Raw genomic sequence first — 21,873 nt, 5'->3', positions numbered from 1 at the left:
CCAACATGTCATGACCCTACGGGTGAATCATGAGGGCACCCACTCTACCCCCTCTGGTGGGCAAACCCTTCCCCCATAACACATCATCAATATAAATAACGAAAAAGAAACCTAAGTAATCTACTAACAAAATATCTATATATATATATATATATATATATATATATATATATATATATATATATATATATATATATATATATATATATATATATATATATATGTATATATATATATATATATATATGTATGTATGTATGTATAATGTAAGTGCAGAAGTACGAAAATAATCTCAAGAGTAATGGAAAAGAAAGAAAATAATCTCAAGAGTAATGGAAAAGACAAATAGTCGAGAAAAATCTCTGGGCAACGGATCAAGCGCATGGCTCACCATGGGGACTCTAGCAAATAGACCTCGGGATCACTCGCGAGGCTGAGACGTGGATCCTGTGACAAACTCTGCACTCAGAAAGAGTACAGCAAGGTAGTATCCGTACAACACTAACACTGATAAGCATCATAGGCCGTCAACGATTTGTTCACATATATAAAGAAAAGAAATCAACAAGTATGCAGATAAGCATTCAAGTACAGTCAAGAATAGTCTCAAATATAAAATCAGCCAAGTATACATTATCAGCCCGCGTATGAAATCAACCAAACGTATGAGATGTCATGAATACAGTCAAGATGAATGAATGAATGCATATGATATGTAAGTGATGCAATGCACTGGCGAACCTTGAACTATACTGTAACACCCCATATCTTAGAACTCATGTTAGACTCATATCATTAGATTTTTAGTGAAAAATTTGAAAGTTTGTACGTATTACGAAAGTGGTTGACCAGCCTACTTGGGGCACCCGTAACTCCCTGATTAGTTGATAATTGGAGAAAACTAAAAACATAAAAGTTGTATTCCTTTGAAATATATTTCCAACGGTATTTTGCGGAGCTCAAACGGAGCTCTGTGCTACGAGTTATGCCTGTTTTACAATCACTGGTCAGAGCAGAATTTTTAAATTTTATTATTTTATGAAACAAAAACGTCCATAACACTATTTCAAACCCTAAGAGACTATTCTTTCACTCTCTATCTCCATCCCTAAAGAACCTAGACACTTCAATCTTTCAAGAAACTCATTCCTTCAATCAAGAAAAATCAAGAAACCTTCAAGAATCTGGTTTGGCAATCTAGTTTCCTAAGGTTTCCTCCAAGGTAAATATTTTAATCAAGAACCTTTGTATTCTACAAGATTTATCATTTATAAAGACTAAAATAAATCCATCCATCCCGTTACCCTATAAAAATCAAGAGTTGTAAAAAGCTGGAGAAAACTATAGTATTTTTCTGTTGAGTTTCATTCCGACCAGCCATATTAATTTGGTGTTTTCCGATAATCTACCGTTGGATCAAGCCCAAATTTTAACTGCGCGTTCATAACACATAAATATAAAGTATGAACGGTGGAGATTGGATTTTGAGGTCCGGAGCAATACCCTTTGAGCCACGAACAGTAGCTACAAAAATCAGTGAAAACTCTTCTCAAGGTTTCAAATTCAAAGCTTTTGCAATTCTTCTTCAAAGATTCAGACTTTTCTTCAGGTTTTGGAGAGATTAAGGTATGTAGAGTTACTATCTACGTGTGGGAACATCATTATTCTTCCCCACGCCTCATAATCCATAAATTATGATTCTCTACGAAAATTAGGGTTTCCATACCATGCTCACGATAACCCTAGGTCCTTGTCTATGATTATATTATGTATGAATTGTTATAATTCAATCATTGAGTTCTTAATATTTCTTTATGATTATTAAGAATATGTTCGTAATCTATAAAAAAAAAACCTATATATCTCATTCCATGGGTTCATGCATGCTAGTTTATGATATATTATGCTATTTTCAAGAAAATACTATACATGTTTTACAAGTTCACGCAAACAAGCTATAATTCATGATATCCATGTACAAGCAAGTTATATTCATGAAAATCATGGGCAGCAAGTGCCACTTATTTTACATGTTCATGTTTTTGGGATTTACTTAGTTAACCGAGAAGGCTCAGTAAAGCCTGAAAATACGTAGCCACCGTAGGATAAGGGTTGTCAGCAAGGAGGCAACACCTTCATTATGCAGTTTGGATCCTTACATGCTTATTATTACTTAAATCTCATATTCCTGGCAAGATATGAGTGTTCTGCTGGTAGGACGCAAGTACCAGATTATGTTGTCGGTTATACTATAGCACTCCCCATGTTACAAGCAGTTATATATACATGTATTTCCATTGATTTACTGTTTTCAGACTTTACTTATATATATATTCATGCTCATGTTCATGTCCAGGTTTTCAGTTTCACATCTTATCATGTTATTTCACTACAAGAAAATGTCAAAATTGTGACGGAATTTTTGAGATGGATGAGTCCGTCACAAATTGTCACGGAATTTTGACGGATTTGTGACAAATTAACCTCATCTAGACGAAATTTTTTAAATAGTTTTTTTTTTTCTATAAAAATTCTGATAGTGATGGATTTGTGACAGAATTGTAACAAATATTTAATATAATTTTTGTGACAAAACAATTTCCGTCACAAAGTTGTAGAAATGAAAATATGTGACAACAAATTGTCACAAGTCCGTCATTAAATTTGTGATAGATTGTTCTTTCCGTCACAAAATGTAAAAATATAATAAAATAATAAATTCTTAACTTTGTGACAAACTATTTTCGGTCACAATTAGTTTTTGACATCTTTTCTGATACAATTTAAGAAAAATTTGGTCAACTTTTCAACATTCCCGCAATATTTTCGTTTCCCACCCCAAACCCCTTTTTCATCTTCCACTGCAATATTTTATTTCCCACCCCAAACCCCTTTTTCGTCTTCCACCGCAACATAGAATTTCAGGAATTCATTACCGACCTCCGGAAACCTTTTCTCAGAGCCTTTCTCTACTCTCATTGTCTTCTCAGTGCCTTTGATAGCTACAAAATTGAAAATAAATAGTGATGAGTACGTCTCTGTGCAAAAGAAATTAACAAAAATGCCAAAGGCACACTTCTAGACTTCACAGGTTTGTATTTTCTCTGTTCACTTCATCTGTTTAGTTCATCTATAATGAATAACTTTTGGATCCTTTAACTCTTGCTCCAATTTGTCTCCATTCTTCTTGAATAAGTTTTCTTAAGTGAATAATTTTTGGGTTTTGTTGTTAGGTCCTCTAATCTAAGTTAAAAAAACTCCGATTTAGGCTAAAATTGATCTTTGATCTTGATCAAACTATTAAATTGGGTCCTTTACTGAAGTGGATTTGAAGTAATTTTTAAGCTTTTTGGTTCATTCTTTAGTGTTTTATTCATTTGGGTTTCTACCATTTTTGTTCTTTAGCTAATGCTTGTTGGGTTTGTGCTTAGTTTTGTTGATATTTAATTTATCAACATATGTTCAACTCATTTACTGCAATTATTTTGATGTTTATGTGGTGTGAGTAGAAAATGGGTTGTACTTTATTCATATTTTCTGGTGTGAATGCATTATATTGGTTTCCGTTATACGGAGTCTTCTCAGTTCTCATTTTGCTTTATTGTTGAACTCTTTTTTTACGTTTTTTTTAATGTCTAGAAAAGACTGGCATTTTGTGAATATTGTGGTATGGATGCATTATGCTTATTTCCATTATGTTTGGTTTTATTATTCTCTTTTTTTGGATCAGGTTCTTCAACATTTAAGCAAAAGTCAAGCATATTCCTAGTGAAAAGATAAAAAGAAAGTACACAATTTCAAGTATTTTTCTTTGTGAGGTCGTGCTTTGGAGGAATGGATCAAGCTTTTATTGCCAGTGGAAGCGAGGACTCACAGGTACTACTTCTCTTGTTGAATGTAGAAGCACAATCTATTTTGAAAGTTGCAGAATTTTATTTTGTTGGGGGTGTGCCTTTTAATGATCTTAGCACATGAATAAATTGACAATTCTATTCCTCAAATCAGGTTGCATATTGCCTATATTCCAGTATTTTGACCAGAAAAGTGATCTTTTGTTTACCTGAATGAGGAAAAACTATATTTGCCTGCATAAAGAAGTCCTGTGAACAAGTTTTCCTTTTCGGTCAGAAACAACTTATCATCATTTAAGCTCTAACATGTATTTGTCTTTGTGTCAGAGAGCACAATATGAATAATTCTAATCGTGAGTGGATGTATGATAGAATATTGGAAGATGGATTTATAAATCCTAGGTTTATTGATGGGGTTGAGGACTTTGTTGCTTTTGCTAAAAGACATCCACAATGCATGGATGGTGAAAAGTTAAGATGTCCTTGTAATCATCGTAAGTGTCGCAATAAAAACATTTTGGATGAGTTTACAGTCATGTCACATCTTGGGACTTTCGGCTTTGTACCGGGTTATTACTGTTGGTATCACCATGGAGAAAGTTATCCCGATCCAAGCGTGCTTAATGGTCATCTAGGAGAAACTTTGGGTGAAACTGTGAATTCGCAGTCTGATAATGCATTTCGGTCTATGGTTTTTGATGTTGTTGGGCCTTCTTATGATGGAAACTTGGAAGAAGACCCAAATCCAACAGCACAACATCTTTATGATTTGCTCAAAGCGTCAGAACAGGAAATTTGGGCAGGAAACCCACACAAACATTCACAATTATCTGTCGTTGCTCGTTTATTGAATCTAAAGGCAGAACATCATTTTTCTGAAAGGTTGTATGATGAGTTATGTCAATTTCTATCGGAATTGATGCCAACTGACAACATAATGACAGATAGCTTCTATAGTACCAAAAAGCTAATGCGAGGATTGGGTTTGCCGGTAGAGAAGATTGACTGTTGCAAAAATAGCTGTATGATTTATTGGCGTGAAGATAGTGAACTTGTCAATTGCACGTTTTGTGCTCACCCTCGGTTCAAGAGATCAAAACATCGACGTTCCAAGCAGCAGACTAATATTCCTTATAAGCAGATGTCTTATTTTCCTTTGACTCCGCGTCTGCAAAGGTTGTATGCATCTAATGCTACTGCAAAGCATATGAGATGGCATTCTGAGCATGAAAGGGATGGTGTCATGCTTCATCCCTCAGACGCTCCTGCTTGGAAGCATTTTGATCAGGCATATCCATGTTTTGCATCTGAAGTAAGAAATGTTAGATTGGGTTTGTCTACTGATGGGTTTCAACCGTTTGGTCAATCAGGCAGATCATATTCTTCCTGGCCTGTGATAGTTACGCCAAATAATTTGCCACCCTGGATGTGCATGAAGGATGATTACATGTTTTTATCTGTGATCATTCCTGGTCCAAAAAACCCAAAACAAAAAGTTGATGTCTTCTTGCAACCCCTCATTCATGAGTTAAAAGAATTATGGGAGGAGGGAGTCCAAACATATGATGTTTCAAGTAAGAATAATTTTCAAATGAAAGTTGCATTGATATGGACAATAAGTGATTTTCCAGCATACTCAATGTTGTCGGGTTGAAGTACAGCAGGAAAATTAGCTTATCCTTATTGCAAGGAAGACTCATATGCTTTTTCACTACCCAATGATAGAAAGGTCTCATGGTTTGATAATCATAGAAAGTTCTTACCATCGGATCATCCGTGGCGAAGGAACAAAAAATGGTTCAAGAAGGGACAAACAGTACATAAAGTTGTATCAACTGAACAATCGGGTTTACAAATACTTAGGGAGATTGAAGATTTAGGGTTCATGAAAGTCACAGAACTTGGTTCTGATGCGATAAATGCAAGAATCTCAAAGAATAGTGGTTGTGGTTGGAAGAAAAGAAGTATATTTTGGGACTTGCCTTACTGGAAGACAAAACTTATAACCTTGATGTGATGCACATAGAAAAGAATGTGTTCGATAACATTTTTAACACCTTGATGAATGTCAAGGGGAAAACAAAGGACAATGCAAAATCTAGAGCAGATTTGAAATTACTTTGCCATCGTCCAGAGTTACATCAGGATGAAAGTACCAAAAAGTATCCAAAAGCTTGTTATATGTTAGACGATAATGCAAAAGAAGTGCTTTGTAAGTGGTTGCAAGAGTTGAGATTTCCTGATGGTTATGTGTCTAACATGGGAAGATGTGTTGACATGAACAAGCTTAAACTATTTGGTATGAAGAGTCATGATTGTCATGTGTTTATGCAACGCCTAATACCTATTGCATTTCGAGAACTGCTTCCACAAAATGTGTGGCAACCATTGGCAGAGTTGAGTCTTTTCTTTAAAGATCTCACCTCTACTACAATAACAGAGGAACAAATGGGACAATTAGAAAGAAATATTCCTCTCATCTTGAATAAGCTTGAACGTATTTTTCCTCCTAGCTTCTAGGATTCTATGGAACATCTTCCTATCTATTTAGCTTACGAAGCACGTTTAGCTGGCCCAGTTCAATACCGATGGATGTATCCGTTTGAGAGGTAAATCAAATTAATTATATATTATAAGATATGTAAATGAACCCAAATATCATATTTGACATACTTTTTTAATGTATGAAGGAATCTCCGAAGGTTGAAGAATAATGTCAAAAATAAGAATAGAGTTGAAGGTTCAATGTGCAATGCATGTCTGGTTGAAGAAGCATCATCATTTTGTGCGCACTATTTTGAGTCGCACATTTCGACAAGGCATAGGAAAGTGCCATGAAATTCAGATGATGGTGGGATGGGAGAGGGCCATCCTGGAATGCTTTCTATTTTCAAGCATGCTAGTAAGGGTTTTGGTAAGAAGAAAAAAAAGGAGGTTAGATGATAAAGAATATCGTGCAGCTCGCACATATATTCTGTTGAATTGTGATGAAGTGAAACCATATATAAAGTAAGTTAATCATGATTCTAATATCAATATCATTTACATTTGATATTGTTAAAACAAATTATCTTTCTTTCTTCAGAATTTATGAAGATAACTTGAGACATATTCAACCATACATTCAAGATAGCGAGATTGATACTAAACTTGAAACAGAGTTCGCATCTTGGTTTGAGAGATACGTAAGTATTAATAGGTTTACATTATTCTTTTTTGTCCATAAAATATAATCTATATGCATGCTTAATTACTTATAATGTCACTAGGCACGTGATCCTTCATCTGACATCAGCAATCAAATCATGAAAGATCTTGCAGAAGGGCCATTGCATAAGGTTCAACCCCTTAATGGATATGTCGTAAATGGTTACAAGTTTCACACCGAAGAATACGGTTCAAGTAGATCTACAATGAATAGTGGTGTTTGTATCAAGGGCTCTAGCTACAGTGCAGATGATATGGATTACTATGGTCGATTGGTAGAGATTTTGCAGTTAGAGTATCCTGCATTACCATTTAAGCGAACCGTGTTATTTAAATGTTCTTGGTTTGATCCAACTCCAAAACATGGTACAAGAGTACATCCACAATATAACCTTGTTGATGTTAACAAGAGAAGGACCTTTAACAAATATGAACCATTTATTATGGCTGTGCAAGCTACCCATGTGTATCTTGAAGCATATCCTACTCTAAAGAGGACAGGGAATGAATGGTTGGCTGTTTGCAAGATAAAGGCACGTTCAGTTGTAGATGTTCCAAACATAGCAGAGCAACCTCATACATTGAGCGATCCAGCTTTTCAAGAGGATGATAGTCAAGTGCATGAAATTGATTGTAATGCAAATGAAATACTTCAAACACTGAATGATCCAAATCGTGTGGTCGTTGACATGGAGAAGGATGATGAGGAAGAGGAAGAGGACGAGGAAGAGGATGAGGACGAGGATGAGGATGAGGACGAGGACGAGGATGAGGATGAAGATGAAGAGGAGGAGGAGGAGGAGGAGGAAGGAGAGGAAGAAGAAAGTGAATAAAAGTTTGTGTGTTTTAATGAGTCTGATTTTGAATGTACCTTTTAATGAATTTGGTCAGTAAGTTAAGCTAATGTTACTATAGAAAATTCAGATTGTTTTAACTTTAAGTAATTGTACGTTATAAGCAGTTTTCACTTTTTTAATTATGTCCTTATATCTTGTAATTTGTGTTGGACATCTAATATTTTGTATCTACAAAATGAACTAATATAATTTGAAAGCTAGTTGCTTTATTTTCCAAGAACTCTATTGCTGCAGTTGTTAAACTTTGTTGACTGAAGTCATAGATCCTCAATTTTCTCCTTCTAGTTTGACTTGGTATAGGACTTCAATTTTCTATGTGAACCTTTTTCTTTTTTTTTGGGTTGCTTTGTAGGTTCTCTGTGCAATTTTATGTGTACTATGTTTTTGGTATGGTTGTGAATTATGGGTCATAATTGTGAACCCACAAAGCTATAGTAAATGAGATCCGAGTGAGATGTATCAATGTAATTCAAATGATCTATATGTTACCAAGCATAGTAGATTGATTGCAGACTTCTCATATGTCTTTCTTGTGTTTTTCAGCTTGCTGGAAGCCATTGATTACATTCTTGAAGGTGCCCAGAACCTGGTTATACCAATTCAAAACTACAGGAGCACCCCTTTGAGGAAAAAACTTTTGAGTAAAGCATCATCTCTGAGTCCCACGAATCACAACGGTGTTGAATACTGCAAGGCATAGGTAATTGACTCTTAAGAATATGAGTGATTCGCCATCATCCGTTGCCGGTGTTCCTTGTACTCCTACTACTCCAAGTACTCCAGATATCTCTATTGGGTCTACTAGCAGCTCATCGTCATCTAGTCGGTTGGTCATCTCAGTTGTAGGAGAAAAGTAAGAAAATCTGTTTTTGTATAAATGGTTTTAGGTTTTTAAAAAATATAAATATCAAGAAATGTGTTATTTATTTGTTGCCAATTTTGTTTCAGGTTTGTTCCTAATGGTCATTCTATTTCGAAGAGCATCATAGAAACATTCAAGGAACGACAAGACGCTACTGGTTACTCATGGAAGGATGTTAGTGAATCGACTCGTAATTCTATTGGCATGAATTTGTGGTAATTATTTCTCTACATTAAAAACTTATATAAGTATTTGTTTAGAGAAAAAAGTTAATATTTTTTTAGAGAAAACAAAGTTACTGTTTTGATTAGAGAAAAAAGTTACTATTTTTTTAGAGAAAAAGGTAACTGTTTTGATCAGGGAAAAGGTTACTTGTTTTGATTAAAGGGAAAATTACTAATTCGTGAAGATTAAATCTGTCGATTATGTGATTAACTTCGTCCCTCGCCTAATTTCTGTTTTTTAAGGCTTATTAGAATCTACCCTGCCTTGTTTTTCTTCAAAAAAAAAATGGTGTTTATGTCACTGATCGAATTTTTTCCAGAAATTATATCAGTGGAACCCTTCTGAGACTACCATAATCGAACACACCTGGGGTAAAGTGGCATCCACCTTATACTCTAAGAAATTGCACCGTTGGCGAAAACGTCCCAGACCTACTTTTGTTCCAAAAGATGTATAGGAAAGCTGGAAGACATATTGGGCCTCTGACAAGTGGCTGGAAAAATCTCGTATCACCACTCAAAATCGACACAGTGAGACTGCAAGGCATAGGTAATTGACACTTAAGAATATGAGTGATTCGCCATCATCAGTTGCCGGTGTTCCTTGTACTCCTACTACTCCAAGTACTCCAGATATCTCTATTGGGTCTACTAGCAGCTCATCGTCATCTAGTCGATTGGTCATCTCAGTTGTAGGAGAAAAGTAAGAAAATCTGTTTTTGCATAAATGGTTTTAGGTTTTTTAAAAATATAAATATCAAGAAATGTGTTATTTATTTGTTGCCAATTTTGTTTCAGGTTTGTTCCTAATGGTCATTCTATTTCGAAGAGCATCACAGAAACATTCAAGGAACGACAAGACGCTACTGGTTACTCATGGAAGGATGTTAGTGAATCGACTCGTAAATTCTATTGGCATGAATTTGTGGTAATTATTTCTCTACATTAAAAACTTATATAAGTATTTGTTTAGAGAAAAAAGTTACTATTTTTTTAGAGAAAACAAAGTTACTGTTTTGATTAGAGAAAAAAGTTACTATTTTTTTAGAGAAAAAGGTTACTGTTTTGATCAGGGAAAAGGTTACTTGTTTTGATTAAAGGGAAAATTACTAATTCGTGAAGATTAAATCTGTCGATTATGTGATTAACTTCGTCCCTCGCCTAATTTCTGTTTTTTAAGGCTTATTAGAATCTACCCTGCCTTGTTTTTCTTCAAAAAAAAAAATGGTGTTTATGTCACTGATCGAATTTTTTCCAGAAATTATATCAGTGGAACCCTTCTGAGACTACCATAATCGAACACACCTGGGGTAAAGTGGAATCCACCTTATACTCTAAGAAATTGCACCGTTGGCGAAAACGTCCCAGACCTACTTTTGTTCCAGAAGATGTATAGGAAAGCTGGAAGACATATTGGGCCTCTGACAAGTGGCTGGAAAAATCTCGTATCACCACTCAAAATCGACACAGTGAGACTGGTGGTCCAGGCACTGGTCCAAGCAAGCATGCTGGTGGTTCTAAATCAACAGTGGAGCATACTATAAAATTGGTATCAAATTCAACTTTTTAGTAGAGTAATTCTCTAACCTTATCTTGTACTTCAATATTAAACTCTATTTTCCAGGCAATAGACCTACGTCGTCCTGCAAATTCATGGGATGTCTTTAAGAAGCTGCACAAAAGAAAGGATGGCAGCTTTGTTGATCCCAAGTCTAAGAGCATTAATGTAAGTTTCTTTTGTAACTTAACGATCTGCAGAATGGTTATAATTTTGGGTTAATTTTTGCAATGAGATTTTATAATTCTGTTTTGGGATTAGTTACTGGTTTACACGACCTGTTTGCAACCAATATAGCCAAATTGCCAATATTTCCCCTGAACCATCTGCACATGAAAAGAGCAGCCTTTGTGCAGATTTTCCTATATCTTAGCAGGCTCAGCACACCAGCGATAGAATGAGTTTTTTGTCCATATTGTACCTTATAATCCCCTGATGCCTTTAGAACTTTTCTCCCCTAATGCCTTTAGAACTTTTCAAACCATCTCCTATTTGCTAAAAAAAACAACTAGAAATCTGGAAATTGCATCATAATTAAGTGTAAAGACCAGATTTTGATCATGAAATGAACAAAAAAATGGTTCAGTGAAGTGGTGAAATGCCAAATATCCTCTGCAAAATCTGATTTTTGCATATATGGCCTTTTCTGTTGTTGTTATACCTTTCCCTGTTCCTGGTAATTTGTTCATATTGTTCTTCTTTTTTAATTTTGAACTTTTTAATTTGGTTTGATAGATGAACTAATAAACCGTTTGATGAGTATCAAATTTCAGCAGTTTTAGTTATAGCAGTGTGCTCAAATTAAATTTCAGCAGATCTTAGTATGCTCAAATTAAATTAAAAGTCAGTCTTTACTTCATATCAGTGAGTGTCTAATTGATTTGCTAACTCAGTTGGTGCTCTACTTTAGTTTGGCTAGAGTCCTCTGAAAGAACTTCTTTTTAAACCATTACTGTATCTGATTTAAGCTATTGGGTTGTGCATTTGACCTTCATTTGTGTGTTTTGTAAGAAAACCATGTATTTCTATGTTTGCCTATCTCTTAAGATTAAAAACAGCTCATGTTTGTTTAGTTTCGGAAGTTTTTTTTCTTTGTATTAAGTATGGTCTAAGAGGATGTGCTTGTCTACATGTAAGATACCTTCTTTACTGCATTCCTAAACTAGTTTGAACTGTGTGGTTTTGGATTCAAAGAACTGATAAGATCGTTTATTCATCATCTTTAACTTTAACTCAATTTATCTTCGAACTCATTATGTGTTCTATTTAAGCTTGACTGCTTGATTCGTGGTTGCATTGTGATATTCGTTGCTGCATTTGTTTTTAACCTATTTGCTATGAGTATCAAATTTCAGCAGTTTTAGTTATAGCAGTGTAGTTGTAGTTTTATAAGCTGAACTGATGTACTTCTTCATGTTGTCAAATTTCGGAATCACAACTGTTACACTTCTATTATTACTATCTGTGTTCACCTGGAATACATTTGCCCATTGAATATAAAAACCATGGCTTATAAACTTGCATCACAATGCTTATTTGTTGAGTTTATGTTTGTGAACTGTTTTTAGTAGACTTTTATACTAAGAAAATTGTACTATGCTTGAATATTGAAAAATGAAGTTAGTTACATATTTGGGGACAAAAAGAGTACTAGTTTATAAGTTTACAGTAGTATTCAACTGCTACAGATTGAAGTTGGCAGTATATTTGGCTCAAGAGAAATACCAGATGCTTTTTGTGGCAAGACTAAAGTGGTCTCTTTAAATCTGGAACTATAGTCTTCAAATTAGGAACACTGTCGCAAACTTTTCCTCCTTTCCACACCAGCAATCAACTCCAACCATATGTTCTCCTTTAGTTGAGTAACACCAGTAACCATCAGGACCCTAGCTAGTTTGCTATAGTTCATTAATGTTGCATCTGTGCAGAACTTGTGCCCCATTCTAGCCTTCAGCCACATGTGTACCAATCACACACTGCTCCACCCAAACTTCAGTTGCTGCATGCAGAGTTTTGCCAAGTTACTGCATGAGAAATTGCAGAAAAATTAGGCAATTCTGCAAATTCAAAGCTGTAATGTGCCATGCTGACATTCATGTAATGCCTTATATTCTTGTCCAAACAAGATCTCCTGTAGACATGGTTTGTATCAGCAACAACATCTCTCCTTGTTTAAATGCCCTCATTACCTACAAACTAGCACAAACCAGCAATGATTTTTGTACCATAGCTGATTCTCATAGTATTCAATTTTTAAAATTTTCATATCTGCTCTTATGCATGTAGGCTCAATGAACCGGTAGCATAAATCTTCCATGTGAATAGACTCCATGATGCAAGTCTTCTTCTCCTACATGTGAAATTGTATTTCAACATATTCCTGATGTAGTTATTTTTCTTGTAATATGTACTTATTTGTGGAAAGCTTGGCGTTTGGTAGCTAATTATTTAGGTATTTTCAGGATGAAATGGAGGCTAGGGTGGCTGCTGCTATAAGCTCATCAGATGATTCACAAGAAGTTCAACAACTCGATGTAAATCGCATATACTTGGATGTTGTGGGTGGAGAGAAAAAACGACGTGTGTATGGATTGGGCTCTCAAGCTTTGACTATGTATAAAGATTATAATTCTGCCACTTCATGCAATATAGTGACTGATCGTGCTGCTGATCAAGAGCGCATCAAATTACTTGAGGAAGAGATGTTGCGAATGAAAGAAAATCAAGAGAGGATTCTTCAAGAGCGTGTAGAGGCGGAAGTGCAACAACGCGTAGAGAAGGAGGTCTCGGATCGGTTTAAGTCTATGGAGGATCGATGGTCTCACATGATGAGCGTGATGGGTTTATCTTCTCGCTCATCTGGTAGTCCTACTCTCCCTAACAGGGACTCACCAAATGCTTAAGTGTTTAACATTTTAGACTTTGGTTAGTTGGATATTCTAAGTGTTGTTTCCAACATTTTCAGACTTTTGTTAGTTGGATGCTTTGTAAGTTTAAAAATTTTGTAGACTTTTGCTTATTAAAGTGGTGTATTTGCGTGTTTTAACTGTAAGTTTTTGTATTATAAATTTAATATTATGTTTGTCATATTTTGGTGGTTAGTTATATTTTATGCTTTTAGCTAATTTACTATATATATTGAATAATATTGTCAAATTCAAAAGTATTGTTTAATTATTATTTAGTTTGTCATAATCTATACTAAATATGTCAAAATAAAAGCAGCATGGCAAACAATTTGTGACCAAAGATTCTGTCACAATTTATTTGTATCGAAATATTCAGTTACAATTGTTGTCCTAGATATAGAAATTTTTCACAGAAATTATTCTGTCATTGTTTTGTGACGGAGAAAGCCGTCAAAAATTGGGCCTCAATTTTGTGACGGAATTTAAGCCAAATACAAGGCTCTATATTATAACGGACTGGGTTGTGACAATTCCGTGACAAATATTTGTGACGGAATTTAAATCCGTCACAAAGATTTTATGACCAAGGGTTCTGGGACGTCCGTAATTCCGTCACAAATCCGTCACAATCGATGATTTGTGACGAATTTGTGATGAATTTGTCTGTCACAATTTTGACATTTTCTTGTAGTGTTTCATGTCCCATGTTATTTCTTTCAGTTGTTTTACATACCAGTACATTCAATGTGCTGATGTCTCCTTTATATTTCCCGGGGGCCTGCATTTCACGATGCAGGTATTGATTGACAGGACAACAGATATGCTCGTTAGGACATTGCTCGTATCAGCCTTTGGTGAGCCCCATCTCATTCAGGGTTGTGTTTTTACTTCTATTTATGTCAGTTACGTATTTAAGGTATGCCGAGGCCTTGTCCCGCTGAATAGTTTAGCAATAGATTCGTGTCAGAGGTTTCATAGACTAGTCAGTTGTCATGTTCAGTTGAGTTAGCCTCAATGGCTACATTACCATAGTTCCGCGTGCATGATATAATAATAATATTTTCAGACTTATGATTATTGAACTCCATGTTTTCACAATTCATGCATGTTTACTCTATATTCCGCATCAGTTCAAGTCCCATGTAGACTCAGCAAGTCATGTGGTTTGCTCGGTCACATGCAGCAAGGCACCGAGTGTCATGTTACACCCAGGCCATTGTTCGGGGCATAACAAAGCTTGGTATCAGAGCCTAGGTTCAAGTGTCTTTGGGAGTCTATGAAACTGTGTCCAATGGGGTCACTTTTATATGTGTGTGCGCGCCACACATATAAATAGTTGACCACCAAGACATCTAGGATTGTCTCACTTCTTTCAACTCTAGATCGTGCAATAGAGCTATGTTATTAGAAATCAATTGAACTCGTGCATTGTTCCCCATTCTACCGAATACGCCTTGTCTCAACGGATGAGGAAGATGTAAGTCTAATCATTATCGATTTTTTGCTTTCAGATGGAGTTATCAGGAATTATTCTAACTCGTGCCATAAAACTTAAAGCAGTAAGTGACATTCTTTTTCCATCGAATTCTGGACGTATCGAATGCGTAAGCGATGAGAAGGAATTTTAAGACCAAGACTCGCCAAATGGGCCTGGTGTGTTTAACAGACGGTAATACCATTTTTTTACAAGTTTCGGTATGGTAGTACATGTAGGCTATATACCTCACATAGTAAGTTTATTTGGGTTCTTTACCCAGGGAGCTATAGTATAAGGATGATAGTTCAGATTTAAGACCCTACAAGGTAACATGTTATGAAGTTAACCACGAGCAGATGATATTGAATTTCTAGGGATAGTTTTAGATTATTTAAGCTTATTCAAATCAGACCTAGAGAGTATGGCGTTAGTAAGTTACTACAAGAAGCAAATATTAATATGAGATAAAAAGATATGACAGTTCCCTCTTAGGGTTATGTTATTAAGTATTTTATCCCTGTTGTGTATAGTATGGTATACTTTTGAAAGTGGGAGTTAGTTGTTCCAATTTCTCGTTTGAGACATACGAAATTTCCCTAAGTGTGATCTATGTCTATAGTTCAGAAAGATAGTATACAATCCAAGAATATAGTCAGATGAGGAGGAAAAGTTAGAAATAACCTTATGTTTCACTTTAGTACTCAGAGAAGAATTAGAGAATATGATACTAGCAAGTGGTTAACAGAAGCCTAGTAAGTAATTTTTAGTAGATACAGTGAATTAGAAATTTTCAGCAGAGTTAGTAGAAGTATGATTAGAGTTACTTAGTCAAGTTAACACTAGTGCGTGGGCAACCGTCTGAATACACCGAAGGCGTATTAGAACTCAAAGGGTTTGAGTTAAATTCGAGGTATAGACATGGGTGAAAGAAGAAAACCATCTAAGCAGTAAGAGAGCAAGCTACACAAGAAGAGCCTTTAAGAATTATCAAAAAAGAGTTTTCCCCAAGACTGACAAAGCCAGGTTATGCCAGTTATGTACATTAGAAAGCCATTCATTTAAGTAATCCAATTTTCCCACTAAATAATACTTCCTTGAAGTAAGCTAAATAATTGAGTCGTCAGTATTTTAGAGTAAATTAGCAGAACCACTAGATGACCACTTATCGCTAACTTAAGGGATCCACAGGCTTTAGACGTCTGCTTTTGAACTAAGGGGAAGATAATATGATAAGGTGTCGATATAGATGTTGTGTTTCGTAAGTTGATAGGTGTCAGAGGATAATGTCAGAGGATCACGGTTTCATGTAGCTAAGATAAATTGTGTAGAATTCATCTTTTTTTCATGTCGTGGAGATCCAGTACTAGGTATATATGTTATGAGATAAAAGTTCTAGATCGCTAACAGGGTTAAGGGAGTAACAGTTTCAAATTCCAAAGTAATTCATACACTATGTGATACTAATGCCCAGACGTACTCTACTTATGACTTTCGTACCTATATCATGCCCATGTTAGAACTTTACACTCCACGTTTAAGATATAAGAATTAAGACTCCATACGATGGTAAGCTACCCAAAGGAAATGTCCTATCACGTTTCGCACATCAGGTTGTGCTCATGTCTAAAGTTAAAACCCTTATTCATGTCCCACGTATCTATCGTGCTTTTATACTCATGTTCATGTTGTAGCTTCTAAGTGCTTTCCAATTGTGATGGTGACTTTGATAATGATCAAAGGAAAGGTAATATAAGAGTTTAAAGACTGAGAATCTTATGGAATGCTCACCTATTCCTTGGACAAGAGGAGAATGCCTTAGGTAAATGACCTATTTCGACTCCAATGGTGTACTACCTAAGTTTTCACGTACTCATGCCCACGATATATTTTTTCAAGCATCCATCTTTAAAAATAGCATAATAATGATATTGATAGGAAATGATAAAAGTATGTCCAGATAAATGTCTTACCCACGATCCTATGTAATTCGTGCTTATGTTCTTCTAGCTAATGTTCTAAACCATCAAGGAACTTGACACAAAGGATTCCTGTTTTCTTTTCCCTGAGTACCTATGCTATGTTCACGTCCAGAGCGACTTTATACTTATGTCTTAGGTGCTTGATGCACAAATTACTCATACCTATAATCCCTTATTTCATTAAGCTTATTTTATAATGAGGGTGTATACTCACAGTGTAAGAGTAAGCTATGTTGAACCATGTCCCATTATGTAAGTACATCTAAGTTCCAAAAGTGATACCTTATTCGTGCCCTGTGTCTCTAAGTACTCAAAAGTGAAGCCTACAAATTGTACTCCATGCAAGTCACACTTATGTCTTATTCTCACTTCAATACTCCTGACCTAATGTCCAAACGCCAAGGTATGTAACTTCAAAGTACTTAAGTGAAAGTCATGTTTCTTATGTCCCCATGCCCCATGCCATATTACACACATATTCACATTCTATGCCATACTAACCACGTACCTGTACATGTATGTTCCATGTTACGTCATTCAGTTTGACGTACCCATGCCACGTTTATGTTCTAAAACGAAGCATCGCATATGATTCGTATGAGTGATTTCTTTCTCAATCCTTTATGATCCGCTCTCGATAATAAGCAAAGGTAAGCCAAGATATTCATATCTATGTTTTAAAGCGAACATGGTAAGGTTTGAAGTAAGGTATGTCCCAAGTGCAAAGTGAGAAGGTATGTCCCAAGTTCAAAGTGAGATCCTTTCAAGTATTCTATGGTACTTATCTCAGAAGTATTCTACTCATATTCGATGTATTCATGTCATGCCTATGCTAGAGCTCACGAATACCTATATTAGGATCATGTTTATATTCTATGACTCATGTCAGACTCAGTTGCACTAATTTTTGATTTCGTTCAAGGCCTAAGTCGTACTCATATCTTGTATGTCAATCGTGATGGTGATATACAAACATCTATGATCAAGCCTCTAAGTGTTCAGATCTCATCTCCGGTCAGCATACAAATCACTTGTTGTAACAATCATGTTTTCGACATTCAGATCTCATGTTATGATATCCATGTTTACACGTATTCATATCTCGTGATAGTTTAGCACTCATGTACTCATGCCAGACAGTTTTAATGTATTTATGTCCCACGTCATGCTCCTCATGCCCAGATAATCACTTAATGTTCGTGCTATTTTCCAATAGTCATGTCATTCATGCCTACAAATTCTCTTCCGAACCCCATGTATAGTAATCATGTAATCATTCAGCCAATATCTATATGTTTAGGTCAGCTCAGTATTCATGTTAGCCACATTCAAAATTCAGTAATGACGTTATATCGCATCATGCGTATTAAGATGCCTTGTGAGGTTTGTGTTAGTACTTTAGTTAGCTGGCAAGCGTTTGAGAAATATCATGGGAGTCAAAATTACGAAGGAAATCCTGCCATATTATTTTTATTTTTATTTTTATTTTTATTTTATTTTTATAAATTCAAGAGTTAGTAGTAACTCTTAATCATTATTCATGAATCGAGGACAATTGTTTCATGATTCTAGTTCATGTAGGTACTACTCAGTTTCAGGTTCCTATGCACATGTTTATATGTAGTCACGTATTCAGTTCTCATGATCCATGACCATGTTTTCATGTAATCATGTCAAGCCCTTATGTTTCATGTCATTTTCATCACGTTCATGTATTCATGCCATGTCCAGTCCCATACCTAACCAAGACCTATCATTCGAGGACGAATGATCCCAAGGGGGAGATATTGTAGCACCCCATATCTTAGAACTCATGTTAGACTCGTATCATTAGAGTTTAAGCGAAAAATTTGAAAGTTTGTATGTATTACGAAAGTGGTTGACCAGCCTACTTCGGGCACCCATAAATCCCTGATTAGTTGATAATTTGAGAAAACTTAAAACATAAAAGTTGTATATCTTTGAAATATCTTTCCAACGGTATCTTGCGGAGCTCAAACGGAGCTCTGTCCTAAGAGTTATGCCTGTATTACTATCACTGGTCGGAGCAGAATTTTCAGATTTTGGGTTACGTTTTTAGCCTTTTCCTACTCGAATCGGGACTCCCTATTTTATTATTTTATGAAGCAAAAACGTCCATAACACTATTTCAAACCCTAAGAGACTATTCTTTCTCTCTCTACCTCCATCCCTAAAGAACCTAGACACTTCAATCTTTCAAGAAATTCATTCTTGCAATCAACAAAAATCAAGAAACCTTCAAGAATTTGGTTTGGCAATCTAGTTTCCTAAGGTTTCCTCCAAGGTAAATACTTTAATCAATAACCTTTGTATTCTAAGAGATTTATCATTTATAAAGACTAGAATAAATCCATCCATCGCGTTACCCTATAAAAATCAAGAGTTGTAAAAAGTTGGAGAAAACTCTAGTAATTTTCTGTTGAGTTTCATTCCGACCAGCCATATTAATTTGGTGGTTTCCGATAATCTAACCGTTGGATCAAGCCCAAATTTTAACTGTGTGTTCATCACACATAAATATAAAACATGAACGCTGGAGATTGGATTTTGAGGTCCGGAGCAGTACCCTTTGAGCCACGAACAGTAGCTATAAAAATCAGTGAAAACTCTTCTCAAGGTTTCAAATTCAAAGCTTTTGGAGTTCTTCTTCAAAGATTCAGACTTTTCTTCAGGTTTTGGAGCGATTAAGGTATGTATAGTTATTATCTACGTGTGGGAACATCATTGTTCTTCCCCATGCCTCATAATCCATAAATTATGATTCTCTACGAAAACTAGGGTTTCTATACCATGCTCACGATAACCCTAGGTCCATGTCCATGATTAGATTATGTATGAATTGTTATAATTCCATCATCGAGTTCTTAATATTTCTTTATGATTATTAACAATCAATTCGCAATCTATAAAAAAAACCTATATATCTCATTCCATGGGTTCATGCATGCTAGTTTATCATATATTATGCTATTTTCAAGAAAATACTATACATGTTTTACAAGTTCATGCAAGCAAGCTATAATTCATGATATCCATGTACAAGCAAGTTATATTCATGAAAACCATGGGCAGCAAGTGCCACTTATTTTATGTGTTCATGTTTTTGGGATTTGCTTAGTTAACCTAGAAGGCTCAGTAAAGCCTGAAACTACGTAGCCACCGTAGGATAAGGGTTGTCAGCAAGGAGGCAACACCTTCATTATGCAGTTTGGATCCTTACATGCTTATTATTACTTAAATCTCATAATCCTGGCAAGATATGAATGTTCTGTTGGTGGGACGCAAGTACCAGATTATGTTGTCGGTTATACTGTAGCACTCCCTATGTTACAAGCAGTTATATTTACATGTATTTCCATTGATTTACTATTTTCAGACTTTACTTATATGTATTCATGCTCATGTTCATGTCCAGGTTTTCAGTTTCACATCTTATCATGTTATTTCATGTCCCATGTTATTTCTTTCAATTGTTTTACATAACAGTACATTCAATGTGCTGACGTTCCCTTTCTATTGCCCGGGGTCCTGCATTTCACAATGCATGTATTGATTGACAGGACAGCAGATTTGCTCGTTAGGACATTGCTCGTATCAGCTTTTGGTGAGCCCCATCTCATTCGGGGTTGTGTTTTTACTTCTATTTATGTCAGTTATGCATTTAAGGTATGCCAAGGGCCTTGTCCCGGTGAACAGTTTAGCAACAGATTCGTGTCAGAGGTTTCATAGACTAGTCAGTTGTCATGTTCAGTTGAGTTAGCCTCAATGGCTACATTACCATAGTTCCGCGTGCATGATATAATAATAATATTTTCAGACTTATGATTATTGAACTCCATGTTTTCGCAATTCACGCATGTTTACTCTATATTCCGCATCAGTTCAAGTCCCATGTTGACTCAGCAAGTTATGTGGTTCGCTCGGTCACATGCAGCAAGGCACCGAGTGTCGTGTTACACTCAGGCCATAGTTCGGGGTGTGACATATACACACATGCTAAGGCCAAATCCTCATAGCCATGACCCATGGGTTACCCGTGAAGTCCATGTACTCACCCAGAGATATCCACTAAGGCTCACACAGAACGCCGCCACTAGGGTTCACATAGGATTTCCTTGTTACGTTTTCCAACGGGTCCACATAGAGTATCTTTGTTTCTATAGTAACCATTGATGCATATGCATGGATGATATATAAATGAGTGAATAAGTCTCAAATCAATTACTTGAATCATCAACGCGTAATAAGAATGCAGGTCATGCATGAGGTCAACACAAACCGTAAATCATTTCAAAGCTCATGTGTTACTTATCATGAAGTACACAATATTTTTACAAGCCAATTTCATAATCTTTCCTTTTTCCAATGATAAGTGAGATATCAAGAGTGAGATGAAAATAAACACCCATCACAACTATATCAAACATGGCCCCAAGCCCACATAACAGGTGATAGAACCAACCTATTGGATTTCACCTCCACACCACGCCCGAAGACCTATCATGCATTTCCCGTCAATAACTAAACTCTATATATGTTTCACTAGCCAAAGTCTAACCATAAGGTAAGCCGTAACCTACCTCAGTATTGAGCAGGTGCCACGAACCATCCAACACGAGCCTTCTTTTTACGAAGAGCTTCCGAATGATCGAACCCTAATCAACAATTAATCTATGTTAGAATCTGAGACTAACTATACCCATATTGCTATAATACGATTCAAATTAAAATAAGATTCAAATCGAAAATAAGGCAAAAATGGAAATTCAAGTTGGAAAACGCCAACCCAAAGCTTAAAAATCCCAAGCCCTAATTATCAACGCAAACTAGTCCCAAATTAGCATTAACTGCATCATTAATCAAAAATCCCCAATTTTAGAGAAAACCCCCAATTTCCATAATCAATTTCTAATATAAAGAGAGATTCA

The 21,873-nt window shown here is 35.7% G+C and overlaps 1 protein-coding gene and 1 long non-coding RNA gene across 2 annotated transcripts; both read left to right on the top strand.

Annotated features, from left to right (window-relative positions):
* Positions 1-2,902: 2,902 nt before the first annotated feature.
* Positions 2,903-8,755, top strand: LOC132610363 (uncharacterized). Its single transcript, XR_009571125.1, has 3 exons — positions 2,903-3,091; positions 3,731-3,876; positions 8,459-8,755. It is a non-coding gene; the product is annotated as an uncharacterized LOC132610363 (long non-coding RNA).
* An 815-nt stretch (positions 8,756-9,570) lies between these two features.
* Positions 9,571-13,565, top strand: LOC132611882 (uncharacterized). The gene is made up of 5 exons (XM_060326243.1): positions 9,571-9,704; positions 9,800-9,929; positions 10,398-10,550; positions 10,626-10,727; positions 13,022-13,565. The coding sequence occupies exons 1-5, from the start codon at positions 9,571-9,573 to the stop codon at positions 13,460-13,462; spliced, it is 960 nt and encodes a 319-aa protein (XP_060182226.1). The 3' UTR covers positions 13,463-13,565.
* The last annotated feature ends 8,308 nt before the right edge of the window (positions 13,566-21,873 follow it).

This window comes from Lycium barbarum, chromosome 9, assembly GCF_019175385.1.
Source record: "Lycium barbarum isolate Lr01 chromosome 9, ASM1917538v2, whole genome shotgun sequence".
Lineage (NCBI taxonomy): Eukaryota > Viridiplantae > Streptophyta > Magnoliopsida > Solanales > Solanaceae > Lycium > Lycium barbarum.
This window is presented reverse-complemented; position numbering and strand designations above follow the sequence as displayed.